The sequence below is a fragment of the Bombus impatiens genome, unplaced genomic scaffold, assembly GCF_000188095.3.
Source record: "Bombus impatiens unplaced genomic scaffold, BIMP_2.2 scf_0765, whole genome shotgun sequence".
Lineage (NCBI taxonomy): Eukaryota > Metazoa > Arthropoda > Insecta > Hymenoptera > Apidae > Bombus > Bombus impatiens.
Window position 1 is genome coordinate 353,835 of NT_177184.1, and position 13,733 is coordinate 367,567.

Here is a 13,733-nt window from a genome sequence, read left to right on the forward strand (position 1 = left end):
ATTTCATTATATTCCTTGGGAAATATATTAAAAATGTTTTATTTTCTGCCTACTGGTGAATTCTATTACGTGGAGCAGATAATCAAAATGAAAAAGTTTTACACATAATACGGAGTAATTTATGGAAATGCTAAAAATTAGATGTTTTTTTACAAATAAAACATACATTTCAAAAGTACAGATTAAATTTTTGTTTTATATAAGGTTTCATATATGTATAATATAAGTTTATAGAAATGATAAGTTTTTAGTGTACTTAATAATTCTGAAAGATGAATTTCTTTTTTAAATCTTGTATAATAAACAAATTTCAGTTTGTATTTTTAATTTGTTTTTATGCTAATGATCTCTTTCTCAATTATACCAAATGTTACCTCCTATCTTCTACAGTGAATAGCCAATTTTCCACCATATTTTATATGTTAATCTTGAACCATTAATTTTGTTTTAAATACTTGTCATTTATACTATACAACTATAGAGTAATCATATATAAACAAAGAGTTTTCTTAAGGTTTAGTTACAACGGGAACAAGTAAAGTGTACTACAAACTGTCTTTCTAAAACCATTGAGAATATCAAGTATTATTTCTTTCAAAATACTTTCTAATACATGAATACAATTCCAGAGATAATTTACCAGAACGAGAACTATTTTATTATATTAAACACACTTCTGTAACAGCATTTTTATATTTTACTTTCGTATTACAAAAGTAGAACCATAAAATGTTCTACTATTTTCTTATATATTAATGTATTTGTGAGTTATCTAATACAATTACATCCTTTTTCATTAAAATTTTTAATAAAAGATAAGGAAAATATTAGAATATATAAAATTAAATAAATGTGAATTAAATAAATATTTTGAAACATAATCAGTGCAAAAATTGGAGATATGTGATATCTTTGATGGTTTTAGAGAAAATAGTCTGATTAATGGATCATGTTACATGTTGTTTATATGCAATATAAGAAACTGATTAGAACAATATCATTATACATATGTATGTATATCTTTGGAGTAAATATGAAAAAGTATAGTACAAAACACTTTATAAAATAATCTTTTCAGTTTTTAAGCAAAAGAATGGGGGAGAAAACAGAAGAAAATTAAAAAAATTATGAACATTTTACTGTAAGTAACATTACATGCAATTTCCAATTTCTTTTTATCACTAACATAGAATACTGTGCAATATTATTTAAACTAAGAAAGTTATCTTGCATAATTACTGTAATTGGAACCATACATGAATATATAAAATTTTAGTTCAATATTCAGTCTACACATACTTTATTTTCTAATTTTATATGCTTTATTTGTATATGAATACTTCTGTATATATTAAAGATCTGTTCAAATCCTTTAACAAAGAAAATATATCGTTAAGATAGAAGAAGAAAAATTCATTTTGCTGTAATTAACCCTTTTATTAACTAACATAAACTCAATTTTAGGAAAGAACATTTTTCCTAACATTCTCATATTTGAATGATATGAAGGTGGAAAAGAAATAGTCCATCATGATAATTTTTTAATAAGTTTAAATAGTATTTAATTATGATTGTATCCTACATCATAATAAAATAATAATATGTATTAGATTATTATATAATGTGCGTAAATTATGTTTTATTAATAATTTCAAGGAGCTATCACATCAAAAATTAACCAAAGCAATAAAAATTAGTAATCAGATTGAGATCATTATCTATCGAGAATATAATTTTTGGCTGAAAATTGAGGAATGTTAACAGGAACATAGAATATTAAAGGAGGTATCGTCATGATGAGATAAGAAGTGATACTGAGTGACGATTAGAAAATAAATTTTACATTTTCACGCAATTAATTTACATCCTACGCGTATGTATCAAAAGTTGATGCTTTTAACTATTTCCAGGTACAATTTTGATCCAAGTACCGAATATAGTTTGCGAGAAATGAAATATTATTCAAGCAAATATCTATCTATTAAATGAAATTTGTAAATCTTTATTTATGTATTTCGTAGATTAAATGGAATATTGGAAGAAAGCTGAGAGCCTAATTTGGGAGAATCAATCATAAAAGTTTACAAATTAACCGATTTAATTAGTTTTTTTCGAAATAAAATATTTCATCTATTTGTGGATATAGAAATACTATTCACCACGCAGTGGTGAAAAGTGGAACTAATAATTTCTCTATCTATTCTTGTTGCACAGAAATGTGCTCCTTATCTAAGAACAGACGAATGCTGCCATTTATCCATAACATTCAAAGCTTATGTTCCTTCTTTATCTCATAGATGACGCCATATAAATGCCATTAAATCGGAGTTAAATTACTTAAAAAATTCTACATATACATATAATAATATATTTCAAATTATATATTACAGTATGTACATTGGCCTACATACGTAGTTATTTAATAGTAAATTACAAAATGTACACTGTTCTATACACATACACACATCTAATAGTAATACACAAAACCATATCATGATCATAAACAACATAAAAAATTATTAGTTTTTAAATATAAATAAAATATGATAAGTTGTGACAATAAGGCACTATTTTGAAATAGTTTGTATAAAAACAAATCTAATTAGTATAAGTACACTGTACAACGTATCTTTAAATTGAAACTATTCATTTTTATTGTGTTATATTCAAGGACCTATTTCGTTTACTTGCCGAATAAGGACCACGAGGATCACCATATACAGGATCAAACGCAGAAAATGTAAATCTTGTTGGTGTAACTGGACTCCTTGGAGTTGACATAGTTGTACTATTTAACGGAGATGAGCATGGAGTACTAACCTTTTTTAATTGTGGTGGACATTTATCAGCTATAAAAGATGAATTGCGGTTAAACAGTTATTTATTATAAATATGAATAGAAATTATGTTAAAATAAAATACATACCAAAAACTGATCTATTCTTTATGTTTAAATCAACATTTGCTATTTTATTCTTCCATACTATAAAACAAAATATAAAGATAATATTGTAAGAAAATATTTATACGATAAGCTAAAACCAATATGAAATACTAAGAGACTCACTGTAGAAGAAAGTAATTACAACAACAGCAAATGTTCCGAATGTATAACGATGGAAGTACATATAATCTACCCAGTGGATTCCAGATAATGGTATGAAATTTTCATATTTTGTTACACGTACAAAAAGCTACAGAAACAAAATTAAATTATTATTTACAATAAATTATGATGTTTGATAAGTGTTTTTTTTTTATCTACTCACGGATATATTTTGCTTTGTAATGTCATTTACGATAACAACTTTTTGACCTTGAATTTCTTCCTGATTATGCATCAAACGCAGTTTGTATTGCATTGTAGATTTTGAAATATATTGTCGAGCACTTACAGTCATTCCATCTGGTACATCAATCTATAGAAGTTTATTACAAATGAAATGAATCGTATTTTAAAATTTACTTCAACTTCCATAGAATAATAAACTTACAGTAAGATGATTTAATACAGATTGCAACCCATATATTTCAAGTGTTGCTGTTGGAATGGTTTGAGAATGGGTATTAATAAAAATAATTTCTTTGGCATCAACATAGACAGGAGGAAGATATGTAACTTCTAAAGGCACAGCCTCAATGTCTTTACTTTGTGCACTTATTTGAATACGACTTTCTAATGTACTAGAAATTATGTTTGGAGAACCCATTGGGATTACATCACAATAATAAAATCCTACAATAAACAATTTCTATGTAAAGTTAAATAATAGTAAATTTTGTTATATGCAGCAGAATATCAAATTAAACGTACCAGTTGCAATATCAAATCGTGGTTTGACAAGAAACAGGTCTTTTATTCCGATAGATGAAGTTGATGAAACAAATTGTATATTACAGGTATAGGGAAATGAATTTAAAGTAAATAAACTAAATGTTCTACAACCACCTAAGCCTCTAGATAGGATATTGTTTTCTTTGACTTGTTCATCTTTGCTTTTAAGTACAACAGGAACACTAAAAGTTTCAGTTCCAGTAATATTTCGACCTCTTAGTGGGACAATTGATACCTATATGTACAAAACAATACCATGTACAATTTTCGAAAAAATATTAATGATTAATAATTCCAAATGATTCACTGAATGTAGTACCTTTGCAATAGGTTGGATGTGAACTTCTATTTCACCTTGCATGTGAGTTGCAAGACTATGTTTTACTACTGCATAACCAATATTTTTTGCTCGACCTATTCCTGTAATAGGATCTACAGTTAATATTTCAGGAGCAGAAGATTGCCAATAACCTGGATCACCGTCAGAAGATAAAAGTGGCATTGAAAAGCATACTATATCGCCCACTGTTAGTGTAGTCTATAATACATTATAAATTTAAATGATTTAAATGATTCATATATGAAAATTTCTTATTTAACATAAAATAAACACGTAAATTACCTTTGTGGGGAAAACTATATCACCAATCATCATATGTACATAATCAAACATTGCATTAGGATATCTTTCATTGTATGCTTTTACAACAAGGTCTCCATTTTCAATAAATTTTGCAGTAACTACATTTTCGGAACCTTTAGTAAATGATGCGAGATCAACCCGATTTAATATAGTTTTAGCATCAACTTCAGCAGCATGAAACTTTGTTCCAATATTATCATAATATTCAAGAATATAATCCAATTCCATACCCTTGGGTAACATATTTAATTCTTCTCCACTCCGAATTCGTAAAATTGATTTTAAAGACAACATCATATAATGAATAGGCTTGACCTATAAATAAAATAATTAAGATATAAATTTTTTAAACTCCCAATCAAATTCACATCTTAATAATATAATATAAATCTTACTTCAACAATAACAGTTATTGATTGTTTCAAATTATAGGCTTCGGTATTTGTAATAGAAATAACTATTTTTCCGATACTTTCACCAGCTTTTATGATGCCATTTTTATCAATAGTGACAGTTTTAGATGCAACTGTTAAAGCCTGTAAATCCACTGAATCATTTCCATGTACAGTAGACAATACTTTATAAATAGTTGAACCATGTTTGTCACGATTTGTTTCTAATTTTAAGACAGAATTTGGGGACATTAGTATCACTGGTGCATCCAAAGGTAGTCCCAAATGCATTAAACGCAATTCCTCAAATATTTCAACTTTTATAAATGTAGTATATGTTACATCGCCTTTAAAACCGGCTAACATATTAGATGGCATTGTAACATTTAAATAAATAGTTGCTAATCCAGGACTAATTGCTTTGGCTCTCAAAGATACCTCATTTTGGTATCTAATGTTAATTCCAGTACCTTCATACATATTATGCAATGTTATTAAATTAGAATCACTAGATGACCACATAAAAGTTAGTGGTAATTGCATAGAACCTATAATAAGAGGAGTTAAATGTTCTGGGATACCAAATGCCCAAAGTGGAAACATTGCACCCACTTTTACTCTACTTGTTGGCACAACAATTTTAACTCCTTCAAGATATAATACATGTATATCAGCATGATCCTCAGAATAAATAACTTTATTGCCTTTAGCATTAAGACCAATGGCTCTAACAATAATTTTTGTTTGTCCAACTGATTTTCCTTCAAATATACCATTATAGCCAACGTTCAGAATATCATTATCCTGTGTAGAGAATTCAATTTCTGCATTTGATGGACCTCCTGTTGTTTGTACTTGATAAACAGTCCCTACTAGTATTGTTAGATTCTTTGGAAAAACTCTTAAAGGAACAAAGACTTGGATAGTTGCTGATTCACTCTGTATCTCCTTTTCGGCCCCTTTATTGACGAAAATTAATTGAGATTCGCCTTCTGCCATTCCATATACCATATACAACAGTTGATTATAAGGAGGATTGCCATGTTCACTAGCAGGTAACTGTTTAACTTCTATGTATTCGTTATCAATTTCTGCTCTAAATTCTAAAGCATTCAAAGAAGGCAATTTTATAGCATGGCCATTCGTGTCATAAAGTTTCAGTGCAGCTACTATGCACTTTCCCTTTTCGATTTTATTCACTGTTTCTATCTCTATTATGGCAAGTTGTTGTATTTCAATGACAACTTCAGCTGGTTTTGAAGGTAAACAAAGATCTATCAATGATAAATGAAGCACTCCAGATTTTTTTGGAGTGAGACTAATTGCTTTTGTTGACTCTATATATCGAACTTCTGCAATATCATCTGAACTTAATACAAATTCGTAATATCCAGAACCCTGACTCACTTGCAAGTAATATTTTGCAGTAGGATCATTTAATACCATTAATTTATCAGGGATAACAGAGGTATCATTGACTAAAACTACTTCTATAGAAGTTTCTATAAGAGGCGTTTCATAGATTTTTCTTTCAGTCTCAATTGCGAATGGCGGCCATTCGGGAATTATTTTTAATTTACTCAATATATATTTTTGATAACCCGTAACTGTAGCTGTTAATATAAGAGTGCCAAAATGTTTTTTAAAAATGACATTTTGATAGTAACTTTTTGGTAAAATAACATTCATATCCGTGATTGTTTCCTCTATAGAACTAGAAGGCATTTCTACAGAACCTACAGTCGAGGGTTTCAAATTCCATTCAATTCGTAAACTCGTAATATTATCGAATGTTCTACCTTCTTCATCCTTTATTATTGTAATAAGCTTCAAATTTTTATCACTGTGTGCCATTATCCTTTCTATATTAAGATTGCTGATAGGACAATTCTTATCCTTAAATTCAGGTTGAAGATAAATATGTCTAGGTTTACCACAAATCACTTTTACTGTTTCAAATGCATATGTACTTTTACAGTTTGGCAGTAGAGGAACATTTGAAATTTTATATGTTACATCCACCTCTCCAAGGGCACGACACATTACTTCAATAACGAATATATCGTGCAATCCATCTGAAGAATCTACATGTTCTGTTACATCAACAATTTTTTCCTCAGATACTTGAATTTTTCGCGAATAACTTTGTGGCTTGTTAGACCATGGATGGGGTCCACCTTTAAAAACTATTTTCCTCAATGAACCCACTGTTAATAAAGTTTCCTTGCTACTTGGATGTAATGCTATTAAAGGTTCATAGGCCGACACAGTAACGTTGTCAGTCAAATATTGACCGTTACCGTTGTATACTACAGTTACTTCGGATGTTCCGATATCCACGCTAGTAACTGCTATAACGGCACATGCAATTCCTACAGGTTCTATGACATTACTATTGTTTTGTATAAAATTACCGTCTGGAATGTATGTCTCAAAATTAATATCTCTACAATCATTGAAAGGAATTTCTTTGGAGTCTGTTCCATTAATTAATCTTCCATATAATGCAATGTGAAGATAAATCTGTTCTCCTACAGCAGCTTCCATGTTATATTCAATTACTTTTACTTTGGAAGGAGGTAATACATACACTTTTGTTGTGTCTTTATTATACTGATTTCTTGTCATAGCAACATTTATTTCTGTTACACCTGCTGTTAAAATTCTCATTCCTCCATTTTGAGAAATTGTTGCTATAGAAGGATGTTTGCTTGACCATACGTATGATCCATCTCCCCCACTTGCGTTTAGTACAGTGTCATACCTATAATAATAAAATAAAATTTCATATATTAAATTTAATAAAAATATTATTATTAACGAAAAAGAATGATGTATTACACATAATAATAGTAATATAAATGACAACCTTGATTTAGCCTTAGAATCCCATGGAACTGCCAATACCTTAGGTTGTATAGTAACAGGAGTATGAATCAAAAGCTCAGCTCTTGTAGTAGGACGTGAAGCAATAAACACTTTTCTACCATGTTTATCAATTATACCATTGAGGGTAGCTTCAACAGTCATTGTTCCACATGTGATAGGCACACCAACAATATAAGTGCCATTTTGTGTTATCATCTTTGGTTCAAAGTAGTGTTCATCTAATTTCACTGATACTTCAACACCTTCTCCAATGTGAAATTTATGATCTTTATTATCATATAATTCAACAACAATTTCGTGAGTATGACCAAGTACTAAACCCCAATTTCTATTGGGTAAAACAGCAAGCATTACATACGCTACATCATTTACATTAACTGTAGCAGATGGTAAAATAACGGGATATTCATCACGTACATTTTTATCATGTAAGAATATTTTGGTACGTCCTAGAGATTTAGCATATGCAAAATCACGATCGTTATCAATTTCTAATATATTAGGATTTTCTGCTTCTAAGTAGTATTGGCTAGATGGTAAAGTTATTTCTTCCAAACGACCTTGACGAGCCTATAAATATATTAATAATTCAATTAACATTAATATGCAAAATATGTCATGCATAATAATAGTGATACTTACTTGCATTATTTTATATTTAAAACTATCATATGCCATAACTGTTGTGTCTGATGGAATAATAATTAGATTGGCTATTACAATTAATTCAACTTCTATTGGTGGAACATGTTTATATTCTGGATAAGTTAATTTCACAGAAACCTGCAATCAAAAATATTTTCTTCTCTTTATATATTTTATTTATAACTAAATATTTTATTTTGCTTGAAAGTGCAATAATATTTACGTCTGTATAGAATACATTGATACCTTTGCTGTGCCAGTTTTTATTCCTTCTAGCAGTACGATATGTCCTTTTTTACCAATTACATCTAATGCGGCAATTGTTGGTGGAGTTTCATAATGTGATTCTTGATAAGTCATAAATCTTAAAATATCATTTGGTGCTTTAGAATCTGACATATGTTTATCAGCATTGTCTATGCTCCAAAGAAATTCGACACCAGCAAGAGTAGTAAATTCATTTCCTACAAAAGCATATCATATCATAATCGAAATTTATGTATGTTTTAAAAGCTTACAAACTTTAAAATAATAACTTTAAAGGAATGTTCAGACAATCAGTATTGTACGTAAAAGACCCTGTAGATGCTCAATATATATTATTAATACAATGCTGGAAACCTTAAATATTGATAAATATAAATGCTCTTTTATATAATGTAATATATAAGGTTTTATCAAATATCCTTACCTTGTTCATCGTATGCTCTAACTTCAAATGCTTCTGGTGCTTCCTCTATATATAATTCTCTGGTAGTTGTCACAAGATTTAGAGAAAATATCACATCTACTATAACATCACATCTTAAAAATTGCCCATTATTAACATCTTCTGCTAATACTATTGCAGTATTTCTATTGGACTCTCTCGTTATTGTTTGAATCAATATAGCAGAAGAACAAGTTCTCTCGACATTTTCATTTATAGGAATTAGTTGAATAATATCTAATCGCGATGTTGACCTATTGATAAATGTATTTTTAATTTTAAATATAAAACCATAACAAGGTTCATCGAAAATCATAGTACAATCAGAGAGAGATAGAGAGAGAGGGAGAGTGAAAATCCATGAAAAAAATTACTTTTGAACAAATAATAAAATATTAAACATATGAATGAAAAATTGAAAAGATTTAAGTTTTAATACTAAAAATTGCAACTAAATAAATAACAAATTAATAAAACTAGGTTGTAAAAGAAATAGTAGTTACCATTTATAGCAAGCACCATCAGTAACTTCAAGTGTAAAATTTACAGCAAAATCATTAAATACTGGTAATAAAACTCTGGGAACATTTAATCTGTGTACTAAGGCATTCGATGTTACACAAAATAAAACAAAGAGTACCGAAAAAAACATTTTTAAGGGTTCTACAAAGTCAAGTATAATTTCTTCACGTGTATTTAACGGTAAGGAATCTACTGAACTTGGCGGTCTCTAAATAGCTTTCAAACCAGATTACATACTTCGATACTGATCGATAATTATCGATACTTTCAGTCGATATTTAAATTATATTTAATTTTTATTGTAAAAAGAAAAACAAATTTATACATTGTATTGAATCTCTAATATTTCTTACATATCCATTGCTGGTTAAAGAAAAATATTATTTACTTAACTTCCTTTGATTTTTAATTTATTCAACTTTATTTAATTTTCAAGAATCATGACCAATCAGAAAGATTTGTAGTAGCTGCTACATGGAAAAGTGCCAGAAAGTCACAACGGTACTGCGCATCTGAGTGCGCAGAATTATTTTCCCGCGTAGAGTCAACGAATAATAGAATAGTGCGAAGAGGAAAGTCATTTCAATAAGCTTTTCCGTCAGAAGTTTTCGAAAAGAGCGAGACTATGTAAATATAAGTATGTAAATATCGTTGAAATTTATTATATTTCCTTATGTAAATTTTTTATATATATTTTCATAAGCCTCGAACAGCTTTAGTAACACTGAACTAGGCTGTGAATATAGAAAGAAACATTGAAATATTAAGCTTCTCAGAACATAAGAACAATAATTTATTTCACTTTCATTATACATTTTTTTACATAACCTTTTAACTATAAATAAGTTATTCATCTATAGCTAAAATCAATTATTATTTACAATATCCACATTTATATCTCTTGACATTATTATATTTTAATACATTAAATTGTCAGTTGTGAAGTTCAATTTGTTTTCTGAACCTCGGTAGAATATCTGGCATGGTTCATCATAGACTCTACCCTGTTAGCAGTTTCTCTTACAACATCAGATATTTCATCCGGTAAATGATCTAAGGTAGGAATGTGTGCAGATAGTCTTTTGTATACAGAATCTCTATTTCCATCTTTTTTGTGCCTACGCTGTTCTTCATACTTTAATTGTTGTTTGAAAAATATAGCATTCTTGATAAATTCTAAAGTGTTCTCAAAACTCTTCCCAGCACCATGCATTGTCTTAATAGCGCTTACAGCATACTCTACATCATAACACCTGCCTAAAAGTTGCTGTTGAAGTGTAAGCACTTCTACTCGTTTATCCACCATAGGAGGCAATGCCTTCCTTACATGTTCCTGAAGTCTATAAAATGCAAGCGATGGCTCATTTGCAACTATATGCATGTTTTCAGATATGCGTTCAGTTGCTGAAATGTTAAAAAATGAGAGTAATGATAATCTAAATATATTCGGTGATAGAAGTATACAGAATCCTAACCTTTTTTAACCTTCGTCTCTAATTCTTGATCTGGTTGATATATTTTTGCAGTCATTGTATAAATATTGCAAATATTGTATAAATAATAAGTTACTAAGAATTTATAAGTTATAAATATACAAAATTCAAAAATTAAATCAATTTAGTTAATGAAAAATTCTGTTTTGTTGTTTTACGATATACTGAGAATATTCGACACAATTTCTTTATTGTTATTAATGTATGATATATAATACAAATAAATTAATTAAATTTTCCGTATCAATGAAATTATTATATACATTCAACAAAACATTAGTTTGTTTTCACCGCCATTTTATTAAACGCTCGTTGCCGGAAATTAACTGCTAACAAAACTGTTTTCTTTTGACGAAATGTAATATCTGGTAATATAGAAGTGTATACTGTTGGTACTGCTCTCAACATATATAAGTTGAACTTGGCTTTGTTGGCGTTATGTTTAATGATTATAGATATGTAGATTAGAAAATTTAAAATACTCAATACACCCATAACACAAAACATATCTATATATTGTTCAAGTATTTGATGCGGCTAATATAGCTAGGAGGAAGTTAGAACTTAATAAACAACATTATTTGAAAATTTGTATCATGCTTCAGATAATAGATCTGGATAGTAGATATTTAGAGAAAGTAAGAAAATTTTTGATTGATGGGATAAAACTTGATTTATGATTGAACGAAGATTTAGGAAGATAATCTCAAAGATATCAAAGATTTCTGTAAGAGTAGAGACGTCAAAAAAGAAAGAGAAATTTTTCAAATCAATATTTTTATATATTTTAAATAATAAACATTTTGAGCCACTTGTTTTTTAATAAAAGTTATCTTTGCCATACTTAGACATCTTTAATTTTTTATCTTATAGAATGGCTCAGTGCTCCATGGGCACCAACTCATGTGAAAAAGCCCTTAAGAAACTACTGAATAATAATCTTAAAATGTTTACGGTGTCCAAGCTTCCATAATTATAAACGCAATCATTATTCCCGGTCCTTTCATGTACGTCATATAAAAATTGTAGATATATTTGATATAATGTTAATAAAAGGAAATACAGATATGAGTAAATGTGAGCTAGAAGTACCATAGATGTGAATGAATAATTCGAATCAATCCATAATCGTACAGTTCCTCTAAATGATTACTATAATTTTGTGAACTTATAATTGTTATAATGTACATTCTAACGCAAATATTTTTGACACATTTATTATTTTCGTATCTTGTAATTGGTGGTCTGGAAGAGGAACAAGGTGTTAAATATGCAAATAAATGCGAAGGTAACTATATATATACATACGTGCAGTGTATATTGATAAATTTTTTTAAATGTACACAGAAAGCAATAAATATCATTGTTTTGTTATAGTTTGCAAAGTTGTGGCTATCGAATTAGAGGCTAAATTAGATGAAACCGGTAAATCGCACGATGTACTTGAAATTGGATATTCTGTTGATGATGTTTCACCCAAGAGGAAAAAGGAATACAAAAAATCGTAAATATGAAATATATTTTTAAAGACGCAATATTCTATGTGTTCGTAAATTCTAGTTTACATTGGTTTTATTATGTTTAGAGAATTACGTTTAGTAGAAAGTATGGAAAATCTGTGTGAACGTATATTGGAATATAATATTCACAAGGAACGTACAGATAGTACACGATTTGCCAAAGGAATGAGTCAAACATTTAAAACACTTCATGGACTTGCGTAAGCTATAATTTAAAAACAAGAAGTTCGAACTTAAAGTACCATTAGAAATAATTATATTATATTTACATAGGCATAAAGGTGTCAAAGTTGATCTAGGAATCCCATATGAATTATGGGATAAACCATCTGTTGAAATTACTACTTTAAAATCACAATGTGAAGATTTAATTGAAAATCATGAGTCTGACATTGAAGACTGGTATCATAACTATCAAGGAAAAGTTCCATTAACTAGGTACTAATTTATTATTATTAGTTATATTTTATATTCAGGTTTTATTTATTGAGTTTAATTCCATTATGTAATATAATTTTCATCCTATTAGGTTTTTGTGTTCAGAAAGAGTATTAAAGGATAATGACGATTCTTGTCTGAAAGAAAAAGGTGATACTAGTGGTGAAGTTAAAAAGAAAAAGAAAAAGAAGATGCAAGTTGCAAAAGTTGAAAACAAAGAAAATGATGTGAAAGAAGAACTATAAACTATTCCAAAAAATTATCATCATTATTATTGTTATTGTTATTACTATAATTCATCAGTGAAACACTTTTAATTCATAATAGAAAAATTAATACAACAACAAAACATATAAACATATAAAACATATAAAACAAGACAACATATAAAAAAGATAAAGTGACTTAAAAAATATAAGTAGAATAATATTATGTAATAATATTTTTTGAAGCCAGCTTTTTCTATTAAAAATTTTAATATCATCTTTTTATATTTGATCTATAAATAATATAAATAGTGTCGTATGATTGCCATAATTATTATGTTAATATACTTACCTTTTAATTAAATAAACAATTTTACATTCATTAAAAATCATGGACATTTAATTTAAGTTATTATAGTATTAACTTGAAGATAGCTACAT

General features: G+C 28.3%; 3 protein-coding genes and 1 long non-coding RNA gene across 5 annotated transcripts; 2 read left to right on the plus strand and 2 right to left on the minus strand.

Moving 5' to 3' along the window:
* Positions 1-2,396: 2,396 nt before the first annotated feature.
* LOC117152178 lies at positions 2,397-2,936 on the plus strand. Its single transcript, XR_004462471.1, has 2 exons — positions 2,397-2,580; positions 2,672-2,936. It is a non-coding gene; the product is annotated as an uncharacterized LOC117152178 (long non-coding RNA).
* LOC100749692 (nuclear pore membrane glycoprotein 210) lies at positions 2,631-9,846 on the minus strand. Of its 2 annotated transcripts, XM_003492576.3 has the most exons (14): positions 9,617-9,846; positions 9,096-9,367; positions 8,651-8,868; positions 8,402-8,542; positions 7,740-8,329; positions 4,874-7,634; positions 4,458-4,793; positions 4,155-4,373; positions 3,815-4,070; positions 3,495-3,736; positions 3,270-3,419; positions 3,068-3,194; positions 2,927-2,983; positions 2,631-2,849 (listed from the first exon to the last, which is right to left on the minus strand). In XM_003492576.3, exons 1-14 carry the CDS (start codon positions 9,763-9,765, stop codon positions 2,653-2,655), a joined length of 5,715 nt encoding a protein of 1,904 aa, XP_003492624.1. In that variant the 5' UTR covers positions 9,766-9,846; the 3' UTR covers positions 2,631-2,652. The 2 variants fall into 2 exon arrangements, with proteins under 2 accessions (XP_003492624.1, XP_024226237.1); XM_024370469.2 differs by lacking the exons at positions 8,402-8,542; positions 8,651-8,868; positions 9,096-9,367; positions 9,617-9,846 and having other exon boundaries at positions 7,740-8,087; positions 8,177-8,317.
* Positions 9,847-10,530: 684 nt separating this feature from the next.
* LOC100749811 (BLOC-1-related complex subunit 8 homolog) lies at positions 10,531-11,528 on the minus strand. The gene is made up of 2 exons (XM_003492577.4): positions 11,111-11,528; positions 10,531-11,039 (listed from the first exon to the last, which is right to left on the minus strand). The coding sequence occupies exons 1-2, from the start codon at positions 11,163-11,165 to the stop codon at positions 10,582-10,584; spliced, it is 513 nt and encodes a 170-aa protein (XP_003492625.1). The 5' UTR covers positions 11,166-11,528; the 3' UTR covers positions 10,531-10,581.
* Positions 11,529-12,002: 474 nt separating this feature from the next.
* On the plus strand, positions 12,003-13,437 carry LOC100749929 (protein canopy 4). The gene is made up of 5 exons (XM_003492578.4): positions 12,003-12,416; positions 12,506-12,632; positions 12,714-12,848; positions 12,922-13,086; positions 13,178-13,437. The coding sequence occupies exons 1-5, from the start codon at positions 12,311-12,313 to the stop codon at positions 13,329-13,331; spliced, it is 687 nt and encodes a 228-aa protein (XP_003492626.1). The 5' UTR covers positions 12,003-12,310; the 3' UTR covers positions 13,332-13,437.
* The last annotated feature ends 296 nt before the right edge of the window (positions 13,438-13,733 follow it).